Source organism: Clupea harengus, chromosome 13, assembly GCF_900700415.2.
Source record: "Clupea harengus chromosome 13, Ch_v2.0.2, whole genome shotgun sequence".
Classification (NCBI taxonomy): Eukaryota; Metazoa; Chordata; class Actinopteri; order Clupeiformes; family Clupeidae; genus Clupea; species Clupea harengus.
The window spans coordinates 2425001-2442360 of NC_045164.1; the positions used below are offsets into that span (position 1 = coordinate 2425001).

General features: G+C 47.5%; 1 protein-coding gene across 1 annotated transcript in view; it reads left to right on the top strand.

The window, feature by feature from the left end:
- Window positions 1-15883, top strand: part of kif16bb (kinesin family member 16Bb) — a 42438-nt gene extending 26555 nt beyond the window's left edge. Inside the window, exons 16-21 of the mRNA XM_031579275.2 lie at window positions 1035-1117; window positions 3120-3193; window positions 9498-9839; window positions 10739-10823; window positions 12295-12897; window positions 12943-15883. Coding sequence (XP_031435135.1) covers window positions 1035-1117; window positions 3120-3193; window positions 9498-9839; window positions 10739-10823; window positions 12295-12897; window positions 12943-14814 — 3059 coding nt within the window. The 3' untranslated portion in view covers window positions 14815-15883. The remainder of the gene's footprint in view (window positions 1-1034; window positions 1118-3119; window positions 3194-9497; window positions 9840-10738; window positions 10824-12294; window positions 12898-12942) is intronic.
- Window positions 15884-17360: the final 1477 nt, after the last annotated feature.

Genomic DNA, 17360 nt, shown 5'->3' on the forward strand with positions numbered 1-17360 from the left:
CATTTTTTCCCCCACGTTTCACTCCCTCTACTCTGAACTGCCCAAAAAAGTATTGTTATTATTTATGAAGTTTGGGGAAAGTTGGGTTATTTGCGCCCCTCAGAAGTACCGTGATGGGATGACTGTGCCTCAGTGATTCAGACAGATGAGACGCAGGCAGAGACGGATACAGAGTCCCTCCTCAGTCCACCCAAGCTAATGGTGGTGTGTGTGTGTGTACCGGTTGGGGCTGGTGGTGTGCCTGTGTGTGTATGTATATATATGTGTGTGTGTGTGTGTGTGCACCAGTGGGTTTTAACAGATATATAACCATACAGTCTTTGTAGCATGCACTTGGTGGGGAGCTGGTGGTGTGTGATTTTGTGATGTGTGTGTGTGTGTGTGTGTGTGTGTGTGTGTGTGTGTGTGTGTGTGTGTGTGTGTGTGTGTGTGTGTCTGTGTCTGTGTCTGTGTTCGGAGGGGTGTAAGTGCCAACCCGTGGGCTGCATCATAGTGCCCCAGGGGCTCCATCACTGGCACTGGTGCACAGACCCAGAAATGTCATAGGGATGGTCATGGCAATGCATCAGCCTATATCCACCTGTCTCTCCTCCGTCCCCTGGCTCAGTCAGCCATGACTCTGATGACCTTCAGCAGGATACTCCTCACTGCCGCTCATATCTCACATGCCTACAAGGGCTCGGCTACCAAGAGCCTTTTTAAAAACAGTATTACAAACACACGTACAAACAGACAAACACACACACTCTCTCTGTTCTTTCTCTCTCTCTCTCTCTCTCTCTCTCACTCTAACACACACATACACACACTCGCACACACATGCTATCACTCTCTCTCTCTCCCTCTCTTTTACACACACACACACACACACACACATAGCTGAATATAGTACGTGAAGCAGCTACTGATGGTAGAACAAGCTCAGATGTGGTTTAGGTGGCTAAATGCTAACTGGTCCTGCAGCTGATCACCACCGCTGATACAGCTCCTCAGACCCTCAGACCCCTTCTGTGTGTGTGTGTGTGTACCTGCAGGTGCAGTGGTGCTGCTGGGAACTGGTGCCACGTTCCGCTTCAACCACCCCAAAGAGGCGGCCGCTCTGCGCCTGAGGAGGCAGGTAGGCCAAGGCTGCGCCCCGACATCTCTGAAGCCTCTCCACACACACAGCCGCGCCCCGACATCTCTACAGCCTCTCCACACACACAGCCGTGCCCCGACATCTCTACAGCCTCTCCACACACACAGCCGCGCCCCGACATCTCTGAAGCCTCTCCACACACACAGCCGCGCCCCGACATCTCTGAAGCCTCTCCACACACACAGCCGCGCCCCGACATCTCTGAAGCCTCTCCACACACACAGCCGCGCCCCGACATCTCTGAAGCCTCTCCACATACACAGCCGCGCCCCGACATCTCTGAAGCCTCTCCACACACACAGCCGCGCCCCGACATCTCTGAAGCCTCTCCACATACACAGCCGCGCCCCGACATCTCTACAGCCTCTCCACACACACAGCTCAGCCCAGCTTTTGGGTGGACAGACCATATGTCGGTAGAAAATGCAAGTGATTTAGAGATCCGCCTTGGACTGGTAATTATCATCGGTTATGCGCTTGCTAGACGATGAAATGCACAAAATGCTCTGTATCCCTTCAAAGACGCACATCTCCATTTCTCTCTCTCTCTCTCTCTCTCTGCAGCCATAGATTGCAAACATCTTCAGCATTTTCTCATTTTCTGCCATTTCTCCTTTTCTTCTGAGATTTCCCTGGAGAGAGATATAGGAAAAGAAACAGAAAATGAGAGAGAGAGAAAGAGAGAGAGACAGAGAGCATAATAATTGAGCTGAGAGTTTTTTTTTCTCCCTGATAAGGCAGATGACGCCACTGCCTCAGAGCTTTGTGGGAGCTCTTTGATTCTTAGTCCATACATCCACTGCAGAAGGTTTTATCCGCTAATTAAATATTTCCAAAAGTGTTTATTCTGTCATGATGGATTTCCAGAATGATTGATTGTTTACAAAGCTCTCAATGTGGTTGGTATAGCGGCCTTAGTTGTTTTTTTTTTTTCTTCAAGTTTTAATTAAAAGACTGTTAATAAAATCAAATATTGTGCATGTAGGTTCAAGTGCCCCAAAACTTTGCTTTTACATAAATCAACACGAGCTGAATGCATTTCCCTCCAGGTGATGCATTCCTGTTTTTTTGGACACTGATTGCATCCATCAACAATTCATTTGGGTGCACAATATCGCCAGTCTGCTTTCTCAAGGAGTAAAATGGAGAAGATGATGGTTTTTAATGTGCGCTTAATCAACTACTCTGCCAAAGGTTTCATCAGTGTGGTCATGCTGGCTCCAAGATAAAAATCCAGTATTGGTTGAAACTGGTTAAATTGATTGGGGTGTGTGTGTGTGTGTATGTGTGTGTGTGTGTGTATGTGTATGTGTGTGTGTGTGTGTGTGTGTGTGTGTGTGTATGTGTGTGTGTGTGTGTGTGTGTGTGTGTGTGTGTGTGTGTGTGTGTGTGTGTGTGTGTGTGTGTGTGTAGAAAGTGGTGGAGGCACTACAGTATGTCCATCACAGACTTCACGGACACTCTTGCTGTCAATTGAAAAGCCAGACAAGTGTTATTATTGTCTGTAGCAAGTGATTCATGTGGAGAGAACTGTCAAGTGTCTTCCTTAAAAAGTCGGGACCATGTGGGTGGATTCTCTTCAATATAACACACTGTGTGCTGGGGCTCATTTGAGTGTGACTTCAGTTTCTCACAAGGTCATTCCATTCGTTATTTGGGCACAGTCGTGATTTTTCTTTCTCCCACAATTGTAGGTGTATTTTTCTTTGATTAAATGACACATAACTGCAGAGGCATGGCCAACAGCTGCCTTTCAGATGGTGTTTTCATGATTAAATTTACAGTATATTCATCATTTTTACAAATAAAGAGGTGAAGATGGTTAGAGGCAAAACAGTCACAAACAAACCATTTATGTGTCCAATATATAGGCAATACATAGTAAAAGCCACAGGGTAAGTAGAAGGAAAGTAGTTTTGTAGACAGGCAGAATGTATAAGATGAGATCATCAACCAAGGTTATTTGCCATGTTTTTCACAGAATGGTCTGCTGTCTATCAAAGACCTTTCGGGGTCCTCAGAGATGCTGTCCAAGGCAATGTTTCACAACTCTGGGTGAGTTAAGAACAAAATGTACTTGTCCTTATTTTTTACTCTCTAAATCCCTCCTGACTTACTTCTCACATCAACCAGCTTCTCTGTACTCACACTACTACTCCCAACTTTTGATCTTCATCATCTCCAATGTTTAATGTGATTATGCATGTAGAGCTTTTATGCCTAAAGCACTCACGCACATTTTTTTTTGTACTTCACTGATTGCGAGTCAGTAAGTCCACAATTTGCACCCCCCCCCTCCCTCCCCTCTGATCTCTGTAAAACTCCATCTCCCCTCTCATGCAACTTATGCCAGTAGATGGCCGCGGATGTCTTATCTAAACTAACGCCTTGTGACGGAGCCCGTGCCGTGAGGAGGGTCTTAGAAGAGCTCCCCTGTGCTTGGGAGTTCATTTACTCACAACCCTTTTCTGCCATTTAAGGGCGGAAGTATAGTTTGCATGTGTGCATGGTTATCTCCAAAGTATACGTGATTTTCTGCTGTTGCAGACATGTCTCTCAGCGCACAAGCTCAATCACAGTGTTCAATCACAGTGTTTGAAATAATATCTTTACGCTGTGTGAATTCTACAGCAAAGACTGTTATATTTTAGAGGTCTATAGATGTATCTGCCCCTTCATAACTGTTTACTGCTCCATCTAAATAGTGATAACTACCTAAAATACGGTTGCTGGTAAACTAATCAGCTATGATTCGCTGAAGCATGAAATAAACCAAACTCATTTTATTAGCGGGTTTTATTCCCAGGGAGCAAACATACTAATGAAAATGTGCATTTTTACTATCTGTCGCTTTGGATAAAAGCGTCTGCTAAATGAATAAATAGCGTAAATGGATTATCTTTTCTCTTGACCCTGAGCCAGTGCTTCACATTTACATGCCCATGCACAGTCGACACGCACAAATCCGAACAGACACAAAATGTTGCTGCTGCACGGACAGTCTGATGACGAAATGTGCGTCATCCACACCATGCGCTGACTGTTTCCAGAGAGCTATACTCTCCCCTTGAGGTAGAGGACAGATGATCAGATCAGATGATTAGACTTGTAATGATAACAGCTTCAGCATGTTACTGATGATCCTCCGGATGAAGCCATGCTGTACATCACCTTTTAACAGATAGCCTTATTCTCACTGTAGCATGTACCTGTTTGTGTGTGTGTGTGTGTGTGTGTGTGTGTGTGTGTGTGTGTGTGTGTGTGTGTGTGTCTGTCTGTGTGTGTGTGTGTGTGTGTGATAGAGTGGGAGCAACACCCTCCAGTCTGTGTACTCTTGTTGGATGTGTTTGTGCTTAGAAAAGTCTCTCTTATCTGACAATCTACCATCACAGAGGGGTGAGGGTGGGGGTTGTACTGTGAGTGTGCCAGTTCAATCTGATCAGCAGTGTGTGGTGTGTATCCGTGTGTGTCTGTGTGTGTGTGTGTATGCGCGTGTGTGTGTGTGCGTGTGTGTGTGTGTGTGTGAGTGAAAGCCTGAAGACCATCAACCAAACTCCATAATGCATTCTGACTCTGACCAACATCTAGAATCAGTTACCCATATTGTAAACAGTTGTAATGTGTACCAAGGAATTTATACCGCACGTCACTTTATACTGCACAATGTACAAACATTCACGCATATAGTGAGATTGGTTTAATAGCTCTGATGATGTGGTTTGTGACGTCCCTAATACCCCTGATGCTGTGTTCTGAGACAAAGGTTGAGGAGAAGTGCTAATCTTAGAGACAGGTGGTGTCTTTGACCCATATATGGACACAGCCTTCTCTCATACACAGCGTTCTCACATACAGCCCTTCCGGGTAATGTCAAGATCATTTCAGGAGTTCAGTGCCAGTCTGAAAACAGCTTCTGATAAACTCATCAAATATCAACTCATACTGATACAAATACATAAATTCAAATAGCATTGAGCTAGGTTATGTATCTAGGTGGTGATATTGATATTTGGCAGTCTTTGGCATGTTCACAAACTAATAATTAGTGTGTAACGATTGACAGGCTGACCGAAGAAAAAGTCTAGACAGCTGACAAAATTCTGATCCATGTCAGCTGTAATAGGCAGCCTTGCTGTGTGGCGCAGGATACGTTTTCTGCACCCATGAGTGTCAAAAGTTGTATTTTATATCTGGAAACATTTGAATCCCTTTTGTTGGAAGTGTGATTGGTGGATTCAAATAAAGATTGGATTCAAAATGTGTGTGTGGTACTTGTGTGTGTGTGTGTGTGTGTGTGTGTGTGTTCGTGCTTATGTGTATAAGTGTGAGACAGTGTGTGTGTGTGTGTGTGTGTGCGCGTTTGTGAGTTTGTCTGTGTATGCCTGCCCGCCTGTGATGGTGACAACAAAGTACCTCACACTCCCAAATGGGGAGAGGTTATTTTTTGACACACCAGAGTTAACAGCTGTAGCCAAGAGAGACCCGATGCATATTCATGCTTCCGTATCTCTCTCTCCCCCTTTCTCTCTCTATCTCTCTCTCTCTCTCTGCCTCTCGCTCATTCCCTCGCTCTCTTCCTCCACGGCCCGCTGTGGAGACAATGCCAGAAATGTCCTCTGTCGGTCTAATTGTTCCTGTGTTTCTGTTTACAAAATGTTTTGTTTGGCTGTCTTTGACTTTGTTGTTCAAAGCCGTGTGCAAGCTTCAGTTTTGCTGTTTGATGTTTTCCGGATGAGTCGAGTGGATTGTTCTCCCAGGCAGAGGGGTTGTGTGCCTCCTATGCTTGTCTTTGCATTAGGTGTTTAATAATGCACTATGATGATCCAACAGCAGTCACTGTCCTTGCCAAAATGTTCGTTCGAGTGTAGCACATCTCTGTTGGTTTTTAGTTTTGTTTTGGTTTCGTCAAAGGCAAGCGGATGACATTGTTTTGTGTTCAGTGCAGCTGTCGTCGGCCTGCAGATCTGTTAAGGTTCACGGGGAGCAGTCGGGTCCAGGCGCATGATGGCGCACGCGCTGGCGAGGAGTCAAAACTGTTTCCATCTCAGTGACCTGTAGCCAGCCTGACTACAAAGCGTATGGTCAGGCCCTTCGACAAGGCGTGTGTGTGTGTGTGTTTTGAGAAGAAGAGTTTTGTGTATGTGTGTGTGTGTGTGTGTGTGTGTGTGTTCTGAGGAAAGGAGTGGTGTGTGCATGTGTGTGTGTGTGTGTGTGTGTGTGTGTGTGTGTGTGTGTGTGTGTGTGTGTGTGTGTGTGATGCGTGTGTGTGTTCAGAGGTAAGGAGTTGGAGTTGGAGGTAAAGCTGTAGACAGACGGCTCTGCTTCATGAATCTTTCATTAGGCAGAGGAGCAGATGCCTCTCACCTGTTCCGGAAGAAACTGCACACACACTTACACACATACATTCACACACATGCACACACACACACACACACACACACACACACACACACACACACACACACACACACACACACACTCACACACATGCACACACACTCTCAACACTGCAGCTTCCTTCCACTATATCAGATGTATCAACAGGTTACACACATTTACACCCACTCATCAACACCTTTGACTAACTGCTGTCTACTGTTGGTGGAGTAAAGAAATATTTACTCAGGTAAAGAAGACATGGAATTCCAACTAACCGTAGGTCAGAGGTACTCTTTCCTATCAGATCTTTCCAGTGTCAAGCTACAGCATCTTCTGTCTATTGAGCTACACAAGAGGTATGGTGGATCTCTAAGTGATGACTATGGATGGCTAGTGTTAGAGGAATTCACTGTTTCTTTGCCATATTTTATGTACAGTATATTATCTATTTACAGTTCATACATATACAGTATGTCCATAAAGCACTCGAAGACACTTGAAGCATCACAAACCGAGACTGAATGTGTGCGCTCACAAACCCACGCTTTCAGCAGAAGAACTTTGGATGAACTTTACCCACAGGTCTGAATGTCGCTCCACAAAGAGGATTGACCTTTTCCGCTGAATGCCAGCTCAGAAGCAGATGGAGGTGATGTAGGGCGCAGGCCTTGAGCTGTAGTTTTTCCACACACACACATCCCCTCCCTACCCCCCGCCTCCCCTGTCGGCTTTGTTCCCAGGTTCCAGTGCTTAAGGCTGACATGCAATTTTGTGTTGGATAGGAAGCCCAGACACGATGGCGATGGGTTGAAGTGATGGTGGCAAGAGAGGAGAAAAACAGCGATGGAGGAGAGAGGGGAGGCGGGGGGGGCAGACAGTTAGGATTTATGTTGTCGGTGATGGCCTCAGTTGCTGCAACAAATGGCAGTGGGGAGTGTTGTGTGTTAGCACCGAAAAGATGCCATTAACTTCCATCCACTCCAGAGAGCCTGAAGCCCCCCATGCCAGGATGAGATATATCATTTTTTTGTTTTTCAAAACATTACACTTCTTAATATAATAACCCCCTTTTATATATCTTGTTATACCAATGAAGAAGGACAGATATTTCATTTGACTGCTGTGTGAGAAAGCGTAGATCATTTTATGCTGTAACAACGATGCCATCGGCACATCGTTTTTATTCTTCTTCTTCTTTGATGATTTTCTCGTGAGAAACTCAAAGGAAAGAATAGTTGTTAACAATACAACTGTGAATTTGTTTCCTATCTCTCTCTCTCTCTCTCTCGATCTCTCCCTTTCTTTCTCTATCTCCTTTATTCTGATGCCTCGACCAATCAACTTTCCTCAGATCCTTTTTAACATCCAGATTGCTTGCCTGCCAGGGCCCAACACCATCCATCTCTCTCCGTCCGTAGTTAGCCAGACGCCCAATCAGTGTGCCTGCCTCGTACCACCGCTAATGCCAAGCGTGGTAAATTGGCTCGCCGCTGCTAAATGCGTCCTCAGCCTTTGGAGGAGTCGGCTGTGCAGATAATGAGCGGCTAGCTAACTTTGGTCCATCAGTGTCTGCTAGAGCCTGCTGGGAAACACATATGCCTCTGTTAATTGTGAAGAGGGGAGTTGGCCCTCTAGCCAGAGTTACATCAAGGTAGAAAATGTGCAATTTGTTCAGAGCAAACAGGAGGAACATTTACAAGCTGCTTCCTCTGTTGCTTGCCTCCACACGCTTACCTGCATCTGGCGTTGACATAAGACATTTTGTCTTGCAGGGAAGACAGTTTTCAATTGTTAGAATAATCCTGTCCCATCTTCAAGCTGTCTGAAAAATCACAAATAATTTTGACTTAATTCTGCTTTCAGAAAGAGAAGGAGCATCTACAAGAGCGATGCTTCAGATTACATTTCCTTTTCCACTATTATCGTTAATGGTTTATACTTTACATCCATGTTCTCTTAACAGATATTTCGATTTATCACACAAGTTTTTTAGGGGTTTTTTTAAGTTTTTTTTTTAGATTGGGAGTGGATAAGGAAATGACCATTCGAGATGAGTCGGATTCGAACCCGGGTCCCTGTGGGCGTTCAGACCCATTTGTGGTCGGGGATGCAGACATTTGATTTGATTTGTAACGTAAACAAACTCCAAATTGATATCATTGACTTTTTAAATATGCTGTTTGTACACCTTAGGCTTGTGGAGCTGCAGGTCATCTCACCTCTGCAGACCCAGCTCTTTTGGGTGGCCTTCTGTGCACTAACTCTAGAGCTTGGCACTGAGGCAACACCTTCACCCCGAGTCTCTTGACGGCCATCTTTCTTTTTTCCCCTCCTCCTCCTTCTTTCTTCTCTTCGGAGTCTAACTCTGTCTCTCTCATCATCCGTCTCCTCCTTTCCTTCTCTCTCTCCTGGTCTCTCAGGCCCATTTTCTGATCTTGGCTTCATTGTGAAAGGAGCAATTTGTCTTGGACAGTCTAAGGGAGCCTTCAATGACACTCCAACCCTAACTTTGGACAGGTGTTTATTAACTTCCCAGTCCGACCTTGAGGACAGTGTGTGCTTTCCCTCAGAGCGTGTGTGTGTGTGTGTGTGTGTGTGTGTGTGTCCGTGTGTGTGTGTGTGAGTGTGTGAGGCCAGAGGGGCTGTCGCCATTGCACACCATCAGGTTGTCGTCTGGTTTGCAATCCTCACACACACCGACCCTCCAGTGATCATTTCATAATTTTCTACCTCTTGAAATTCTCTCACGGCCGAGTGTGAGTAGAAGTCCTGTCTAGACTGAGAAAAGCCTGAGAAAGGGCTACTTAGCATTCTCTGTGCATTGCGAGTGACTGCGAAGCGCTCCCCTGCTATTTGATATGTGTATGTGTTAATTCCAACTTTCCATTCAGTACATGTGAAGCTTCTGTGGCGCATATCGAGTTTTGCTAGGAAACCTGTCTACGGTTTTATATTGTTTTAAACGTTTCCTGCTACACAGGGGGGATTTGAGAGAGCTGAGGAGTGGAGAGAATTTTGAGTCTGAACACAGTCATGAGGATCTGACCACCCAGAGGTGGAGAACAGAGGAGGTGGAGGGTCACCTGATGCAGGAGCAGAGGAAGAAAGGTCCTGTGGAGGAGGATGATGAGGAGGAGGAGGAGGAGGAGGACCACAGCCTTCCCATCATGTCACAGGAGGCTGGCAGCTCGCAGCAGCTGCGGGATGAGACGGCGGCAGAGCAGCCCAGAAGTGGTCAGCACAGACGTCAGCCTGGCTTGAGTGGAGCATCAGGTGCTGGTCTGAATGGAGATGCGCCCAAGGACGTGGGCGCCCAGCTGAGGTAGAGCATGTGCAGACACTCCCTCCTACAGTGTGCTGTTTGTAAGCTGAGGGTGGTAGAGAGTGTCAGGGGGAGAGAGAGCGAGTGTCGTGTTTTGGCAAAGCAGACCAAAGTGTTTGGATTGAAGTGCGGCCCCGTATCCTTGACTTTGCCCGTGGACTGGAGCCAGAACTCCTCTCTGTTGCCCCTTAAGCTCCTCTTTTTCTTTATTTTTCTTTCTTTCTTTCGTTCTTTTTTTTAAAATGTTTTGCTTTCACACTACACCGGGCCTTGGTCCGCTGGGAAGCCTTGATCTACACACTGCCACCCCTCCCCAGTCACCCCGCATTAAAAACCCGAGCTGGACTAATGCTGCTGTGTTTCTGTCAGAAGTCACACTGCGCTTAACAGGAGGCGCTCTTAGCTCCAGCCCCCCACCCCTCACCCCCCCCACTCCCCTCAGAAGCAGCCAGTGCCTTTTCACCATTGTGCGTAAATCCTCAAATCTACATGCCCAGATTCTATTTAATTTCACAGCTAGTTGAGCGGCCCCTAATCGCGTTCAGACATTTGGGCTACTCCATTCAAACATAATAGATGGCTGTGGAAATATAGGCGCTTGCCGCTCAAGTTTTATTTATTTGTTTATTTATTTGTTATTTTCTATTCAAACTGTTTGAAGTCTCCAGTGTCACACCGCTGCAAATAATTTGAATTGCCTTTCAAAACAAAGACTCTAGCTGAGGGGATTTGAATATAAACCTAATTGCTTTGCTCTGTTGTGCTCCCTCTTCCATGTAAATATCATTAAGATAAAACACATTTTTTCCCCTCTCCTTCGCTCATAATAGAATTACTGAAATATTATTTCTGTTTCCTTTCGCATCCTGAGCACTCTTTGACTAGTTTCTCTCCTTTAGCTCTGTGACTAATGGACTGACTGAAGAGGAGGCCAAAGCCAGAGCTCAAAGTAGCAGCCCTGGATCCTCTGCGGAGTCCCATGAGGTAATGTATACTCTATGCAGTCTGCTGTGGCCAGTTTGAGGTGAATTTCATAATCATCATGTTGTTGGTCAAGTAGAGGATAGCGAGACACTGGAGATAAAAAGTGGATTGTAAATGACCACTTTGCTGACTGAAAAACACAGTTCATAGCTTGCTTGTTAGCAAGATTAGCCTCAGTTACCCACAAAAGCACATAGAAAAGCACAGACATTTCCATGACTTTCAGTGCTAAATTGCTAAAGTGTTATTCTATATGGACAGCAAAGAAGCTATTATTATACAGTTTTACTAGCCCAGACAAGGACTGCCTCTAATATCACCAGCTTATCTGTTGCTGGCTTCCCTGCCATTTACATCCAGTGGGTAGGTTTGGAAGTCAAGAATTCCCTGATCTTCCTCACTCCATTACAGTAAATCTCAGAGTCATCGGCAGGCCACATTATTCCGGGATATGTTCCACCACCAGCGGTAGGTAGTTGGTACCATAGACATATAGACATGTATATATGTCTATGGTTGGTACACTCAAGACCAGGGCCTCCAGAGCCTAAATGCTAATGCTATCCCATTCCATGTTCTGTTCCATCCTATGGCTCACACCCAGCATAGGCTGAGCTGAACCAGATTACAGAGGGAGAGGGAGGACCTGACATGTCATGTGACTGGAGACTAATGAGCAGTCCATGATGCCTTGTTTTCTCTCTCTCTGCATAAATGCAACATGTTTAGACCTGCAGGGCTTCTTGTCATGAATAAGGATGCTGCCTCGCTACCCCAACCACACAGGGAGGGAAGCATAAGCTCACCGGGTCACCCACCACTTGCGCATCTCATTTTCTTTATGATCTTGCCTCCTGTTGCATGTGCTTTTTGTCAGAAAAAAAAAAGAAAACACAAACAAAAATTCACTTGATATTCAAATAGCGTGTCGAGGCATGTTGGCTGCTTCCATTGAAGCATATAATACGAATGGTGTTCCCAGGCCTACTCTTTCTTGAGGGGTTGAGGCTGATGTAATATGGATTTGTATTGAACATAAAGGCTTTCTTTCAGTTTACTGCTTTTATCTCCTCTTTTGCTATGCATATATCTTAGGCACACCACAGTATTCAGTGTAGTCTCTGCTCACTGGAAATTGAGATGCAGCTGGCTCAGTAAATAGATAAACACTGGAGACGGATCTGGAGAACTGGCAATTTATAACTTATGTCCGCCTAAAATCTAGTTTTCTGTTTCATCTCTGTTCAGTGGTGTGGAGATTGCACCCTAAAAGAGCTTTTACTCGTAATTTCAGTGTATGTGTTTGTGTCTGTGTTTGTTTCTTTCTGTTGGAGTGTGTGTGTGTGTTTCAACCTACTGAATTCTGCCATTCCAACATATAGTATTTTATTTTTAAGATGTCTCTCTCTCGTTCTGTCTCTCTCTGTCCCTCTTTCTCCCAATGTTACTCATTTCCTCTCTCTGTCCCCAGCCTGTCCCCATCCATGCCTCAGATGGCTTGTCCTCATTCCCTCCTCCCCAGGACATGGTTGATGAGCTGGAGGAGGGAGGAGATGGAGGGTGCACTTCTGAGCAAGAGGCCCCTCTCCCTCCCCCCTCACCTGTGAGAAGGATCGGACTTGCCGCAGACCATCAGATACGGGAAGAAGTGTCTCAGACGCCCTCCTCTTCCTCCTCCTCCTCTTCTCTCCACTCACCAGCGTCCTCCTCCTCACCAGAACAACAGAAGCAGCAGGACTCGCCTCATCATAAATCAGCAGCGGGGGCTCAGGCGTCGTCAGCAGAGGCGTCGGTGCCGGGGGGAGGCTGGCTATGGCATGCCGGGCAGGAGCCCAGCGCCCTGACACCAGCTGATGGATCTGGATCGGGCGCGGCAGGGCCGGAAGGGGCCCCTAACAAGCACGTGGGCCCCCCGCCCGACGGACGCAGCGTCCCCCTCTTGCTGGCCGGCGGCTCTGGAGGGACCTCGTTAGTCAGCGAGTCGCTCGGCAACTCATCAGAAGACGGTGAGTCCAAGGGAGGGGCTCTGTCTCTCCCACCGGCGAGCGCTTGTCCTCCTCCTCCTCCTCCTCCTCCTCCTCCTTCTCCTCCTGCTCTGTTTGACGAACCTGCAGACAAGCTCGCCGTCAAGGTCCAATTTAACCACGGCGCCATCTCTGCACTGTCTGTGGAGAGCTCCCAGGCGCCGCAGAGAGCGGTCCAATCTCACACAGACGCCTCGGGCTCCGATTCCTACCCCGACTCCAGCTCTGGTGAGGCCCCAGGGGGGGTGGTGAGCTGGGTGTCCTGCATGCTGAACAACGCGGGTCGACACCTGCGCAACCCCCCAGGCCTCCTGCAGCAGGCACCCAGCCTAGGCGGGCTCTACACGCAGGTGTGCTCGCTGGTCAACGAAGTGCCCTTCCTGCAGCAGCTCAAACTGGAACTCACCTTGAGTCCTGGTGCCACTTCAGTGGAGGCCAGAGACCTCGGCCAGCTCCGGGCCCCAGGCAGAATCACAGAGCTCCTGTCCCCACAAGACATGGACACCCACAGCCTGAAGCTGTCAGTGCCACATAAGCTGGGGGCATTTAAGGAATTGCTGCCGCCGCTGGACCAGAGCATGGTGTTGGAGCAGGGGCTGTGCGATAACCAGGGCCTGCTGTCTGAGATTGGGTCACCACAGAGATGCCACACAGCCAGGGAGAAAGGCCTAGCCAGGTACACTGATGATGCAGCACAGAGTCTAAAGCCACTAGGCCCCTCAGGTCTAACTGAAGGTGTAGATTCTGCAGTTCTGCACGATTCATTGTCTGGGACTTCAGAAGACACAGCACGGACGCTGAGCTGCACAATGTTCCCTTCCTGTCCGTCAGTGCAGGTGTGGACCCAGAGGCTGGTGGACTTCCCTCCACACCTGCGGCAGCTGCAGTCTCTCCCCGTGGCCAGCCTGCTGCCCTGTCTGCTCAGCGTTCTGCCGGATGGGGCTCTGGCCAACCAGCGCCCCCTGGCCCTCTGCTGGCTCTGCGTCGCCACCTGCTCCCATCCGGAGCCCCTTCCCGCTCTCGCCCTCCTACTGGAGTCGGCCCTCTACACCCTCGCAGCCGACCTTAAGTGCGGCCAGGCTTCCAGCTCCATCCACCAGCCACATCGCCTTGGTGTCTTCCACCGCCTACCCCTTCTCCAGGTGAAGGAGATTCACGTGGGCTTTGCGGGCCAGAGTGTCAGGCTGATGGGCAGCACGTCCAGCAGCGTCGTGACCCTCTACACCCACAGTCCAGCGCTGACCCAGGACCTGTGCCGCTGTCTGTTGTCTGCACTGCACCATGGGGAGCCCCGCGTGGACGACCACCCTCTGCTGACCGGAGACCTGCAGCGGCAGGCGCTGGACTGGGCCTCACCGGCCGCTCCCGACCTGCTGTTGGCCGTCGGGCTGCGTCTCAGCAGCAGCTTCCAGAAGAGCCTGGCGCAGCTGGTGTGCCTGCTGCACGGCAACATGGAGGGCAGGCGGCCAGCGCTGGCACAACTGCGAGTGCTGCTCTACGCCACCGTCCACGTAGAGCAGCAGTGCGGCTCCAACTCTGACACCCTTGGTGCCGACCCGTGGAGGGAGAAGGGTGGGGGCGCCGTGGCTCAGTTCTTCCTGACAGACACCCATCTGGGGCTGCTGCAGGAGGACGCAGTCTTCTACCCGCCGCCACGCTCCCTGACTCTGGCGCCCAGCCGCGCTCAGTTCAGCCTGGACCAGCTGCGGCACCGTGAGGACGTGCGCTGTGTGCTGGTCAAGGACGCCACACGGCTGGAGCTGGTGCTGAAGCGACAGGTGGCGACGGCTGGGCACGGGGGGCACGGGGGGCACAGGGGTCAGCCACAGCGCGGATGCCAAGGCAACGGCACTGGCGCCCGAGCTGACCCGTGTTCTCATCCGTCTCAGCGGTCTGAGGTTTGGAAATTAACTTTCGGCGACACCACCGAGGCCTCCTCCCTGATTAATTACTTGTCAAACGTCTGATCAGGGAGCTCAGTGCCAAAATAATTAAGAGTCCAGCCAGAGGAATCCACCTCGGAGATTGAACTGAAGCTTGAGCACATTCGCTTCAAAACGAAACCATCTAATTTATTCTGGTTCTGCAAACTCCCATATTTATAATGTGAATTATATAATTCACAAAGTTTATGTATTGGACATTATTTGTGCAGTCTGTGTACTTTATATGGGGAGGTCTGTTGAGCGGGCTGGTTGTTTGGAAAAACTGTCCATGTGAATTATTCATTTTAGGCCTCTGAAGGTAACTTTTATTGTACAAAATGGCTGCTAATGACTGGTGTCCTCTTCATCCCTCTACCAAACCCAAAGCCAATTTGCATTTAAGCCAAATGGCTCCATGTTCATGAACTTGTTTCAGAATAGTGTACGTATAAACAGTATGCAGAACACCCATGATAATTATCCACAAACAAATGTCTAACAGATGTTGTCACTCCATGTCGCACCATCTTTATACATTTTCTCTGTTTAGTCCAGACTTGTTTGTAGTTGTTTTCTCAGGTCATCAGAGTGTCAAAATCACTAATTGTCATATTTATGTCTTATGTTATGTTTTTGTCGGTTTTAAAATAATTAGTATCATGATAATTAAAGTGTAAACTGTGAATGCTATTCAAGATATACATTTTTTCCCCGACCAAGAAACCCAAACTTTGACGACCGTTGGCTCAGTGCCCATAAATTTGTAACTAACATTTTAATTCTCCAATTTGAAGCGTTTTGTGTTTACCTCTCACCTTTTACCCTAGTCTTCCCTGACTGTTCAGTTTTACAAGTGATCCTATTTGTTTTTTCATTTGGGGTTTTAATACATCTGGGGAAGGTTCTGCCATTTCCAGTCCCACCCTGCTTATTGTTAAATCTATAATTTTATGATGTGAATTTATATGTACTATTTTTCATCTTGAGTTAATAAAGAGTAAATAAACTATTTTATTATATCCAGAGTGGAGTTATATCAGATGTATTAACAGCCTATTAAAAGGTAACTTGAGTTAAAAAGTTACGTTACGTTAAAAATGTTTTAATCTCCCTCTCATTTCTACCTTCTGATGAACTTGTCTCTCCACCCCCACATTCTCTCTCTCTCAAACACACACACACACACACACTTACAGCTTTTCTCTCTGTCTGTGAGGTTAGTGTTGGCAGGCGAGTGTCTCCTAGGAACCCATGCAGACTGCCTGAAGGGCCTGCCCAACATCAATATTCTGTTCGCCTTCCTCTCACACTGGTGCAGACCTTGAAGGTCAAGGTGAGGCTTTGCCGGTGCTCCTCTTCCAGGTGCTACAGCCCCCATAACCCCCCCCCCCCCCCCCCCCAACGCCCCCTCACACACACACACACACACACACACACACACACAGTTGATAATGTGTTTTCCCTTTCATTCCCAGCCCTGGTAACCACTCACATGGCAGGTGCTGATGATGGGGAGCTGGGGTCAGCCTGCTCACTGCCCAGCCATCACCCCCTCCCCATCCTGGGCTGTAAGCTCACAGGGCTGCAGGGCTGAGGGGGTTGGAAGGCCACTTTTTCAGCGCTTATCTGGAGTGAATGCAACCATCCAGCGGAGAAAATTGCAGGATGGGTGAGTTTCGTGCAATCAGTCTCCTTAGCCAGAGCTGCAAAAAGGAAAGTGAGAGAGAGAGAGAGAACCTTTCAGAGTTTGAAGAAAAAAAGATCTGTATGATTCAGCAAGGGGAAGAGATTTGCCAGGTGAAAGGATCTCTTTCTTGCAGCCTTATTCTCTCTGGCAGTTAAGAAATTCAATTAGCCTTCACACCAACGAGCTGTGAACTGTCATCTAATGCTTATCAATGAAAAACCAAAAGGGGGGTAAGGCAATCATATCTTAATATTGCGCTTTAAGACAGGGCAGATACCCTTGTGTGCCCGCAGAGATTAGCCTAATGCTTTCATTTTTCCCATCACTTCACTTTTGAATCTTTGAACTTCCGCCAGGGGAAGTCATTTGCAAATATTTCCTCAGTCTGTGAAAGGTTAGCCGGGAAGATGGAGAGCAAGACACTCTAGCCTTTGAGAGATAAGACCATAAACTGATGCCATAATTGAAAACATGGGGAGGGTTCATTTATGCTAAACTGCAAGTCCTCATCTCACATGTTCTTTATTGAGGACATAAAACAAAGATGTGATCTTTTTTATGTTGGCACAGATGATCACGAGGCCTAACCCTTTGATGAGATGGCTCTGTTCCGACTCAGACTCTTATTGAAAACATCGACCACATCTCTGTTTAGATTTGCTTCATCATTAGAAATCTGACACCTGAATGAAAAAAAGTTTGTCAAAGATAAGTATGACTCATTCATTCAAGCTCAGTAACTCTAGATTTGATGATTTATGATGGATAGTCAACAAATTGTTAACGGCCGTTTGACAGATATTCCACAAACTTTCGGCAAACTCATCATTTTAGCCTCAGTCAAGCTGTCAACGACCTGTCAGCTGTCAACAGAACCCATCCTAGCCTAACACTAATACTA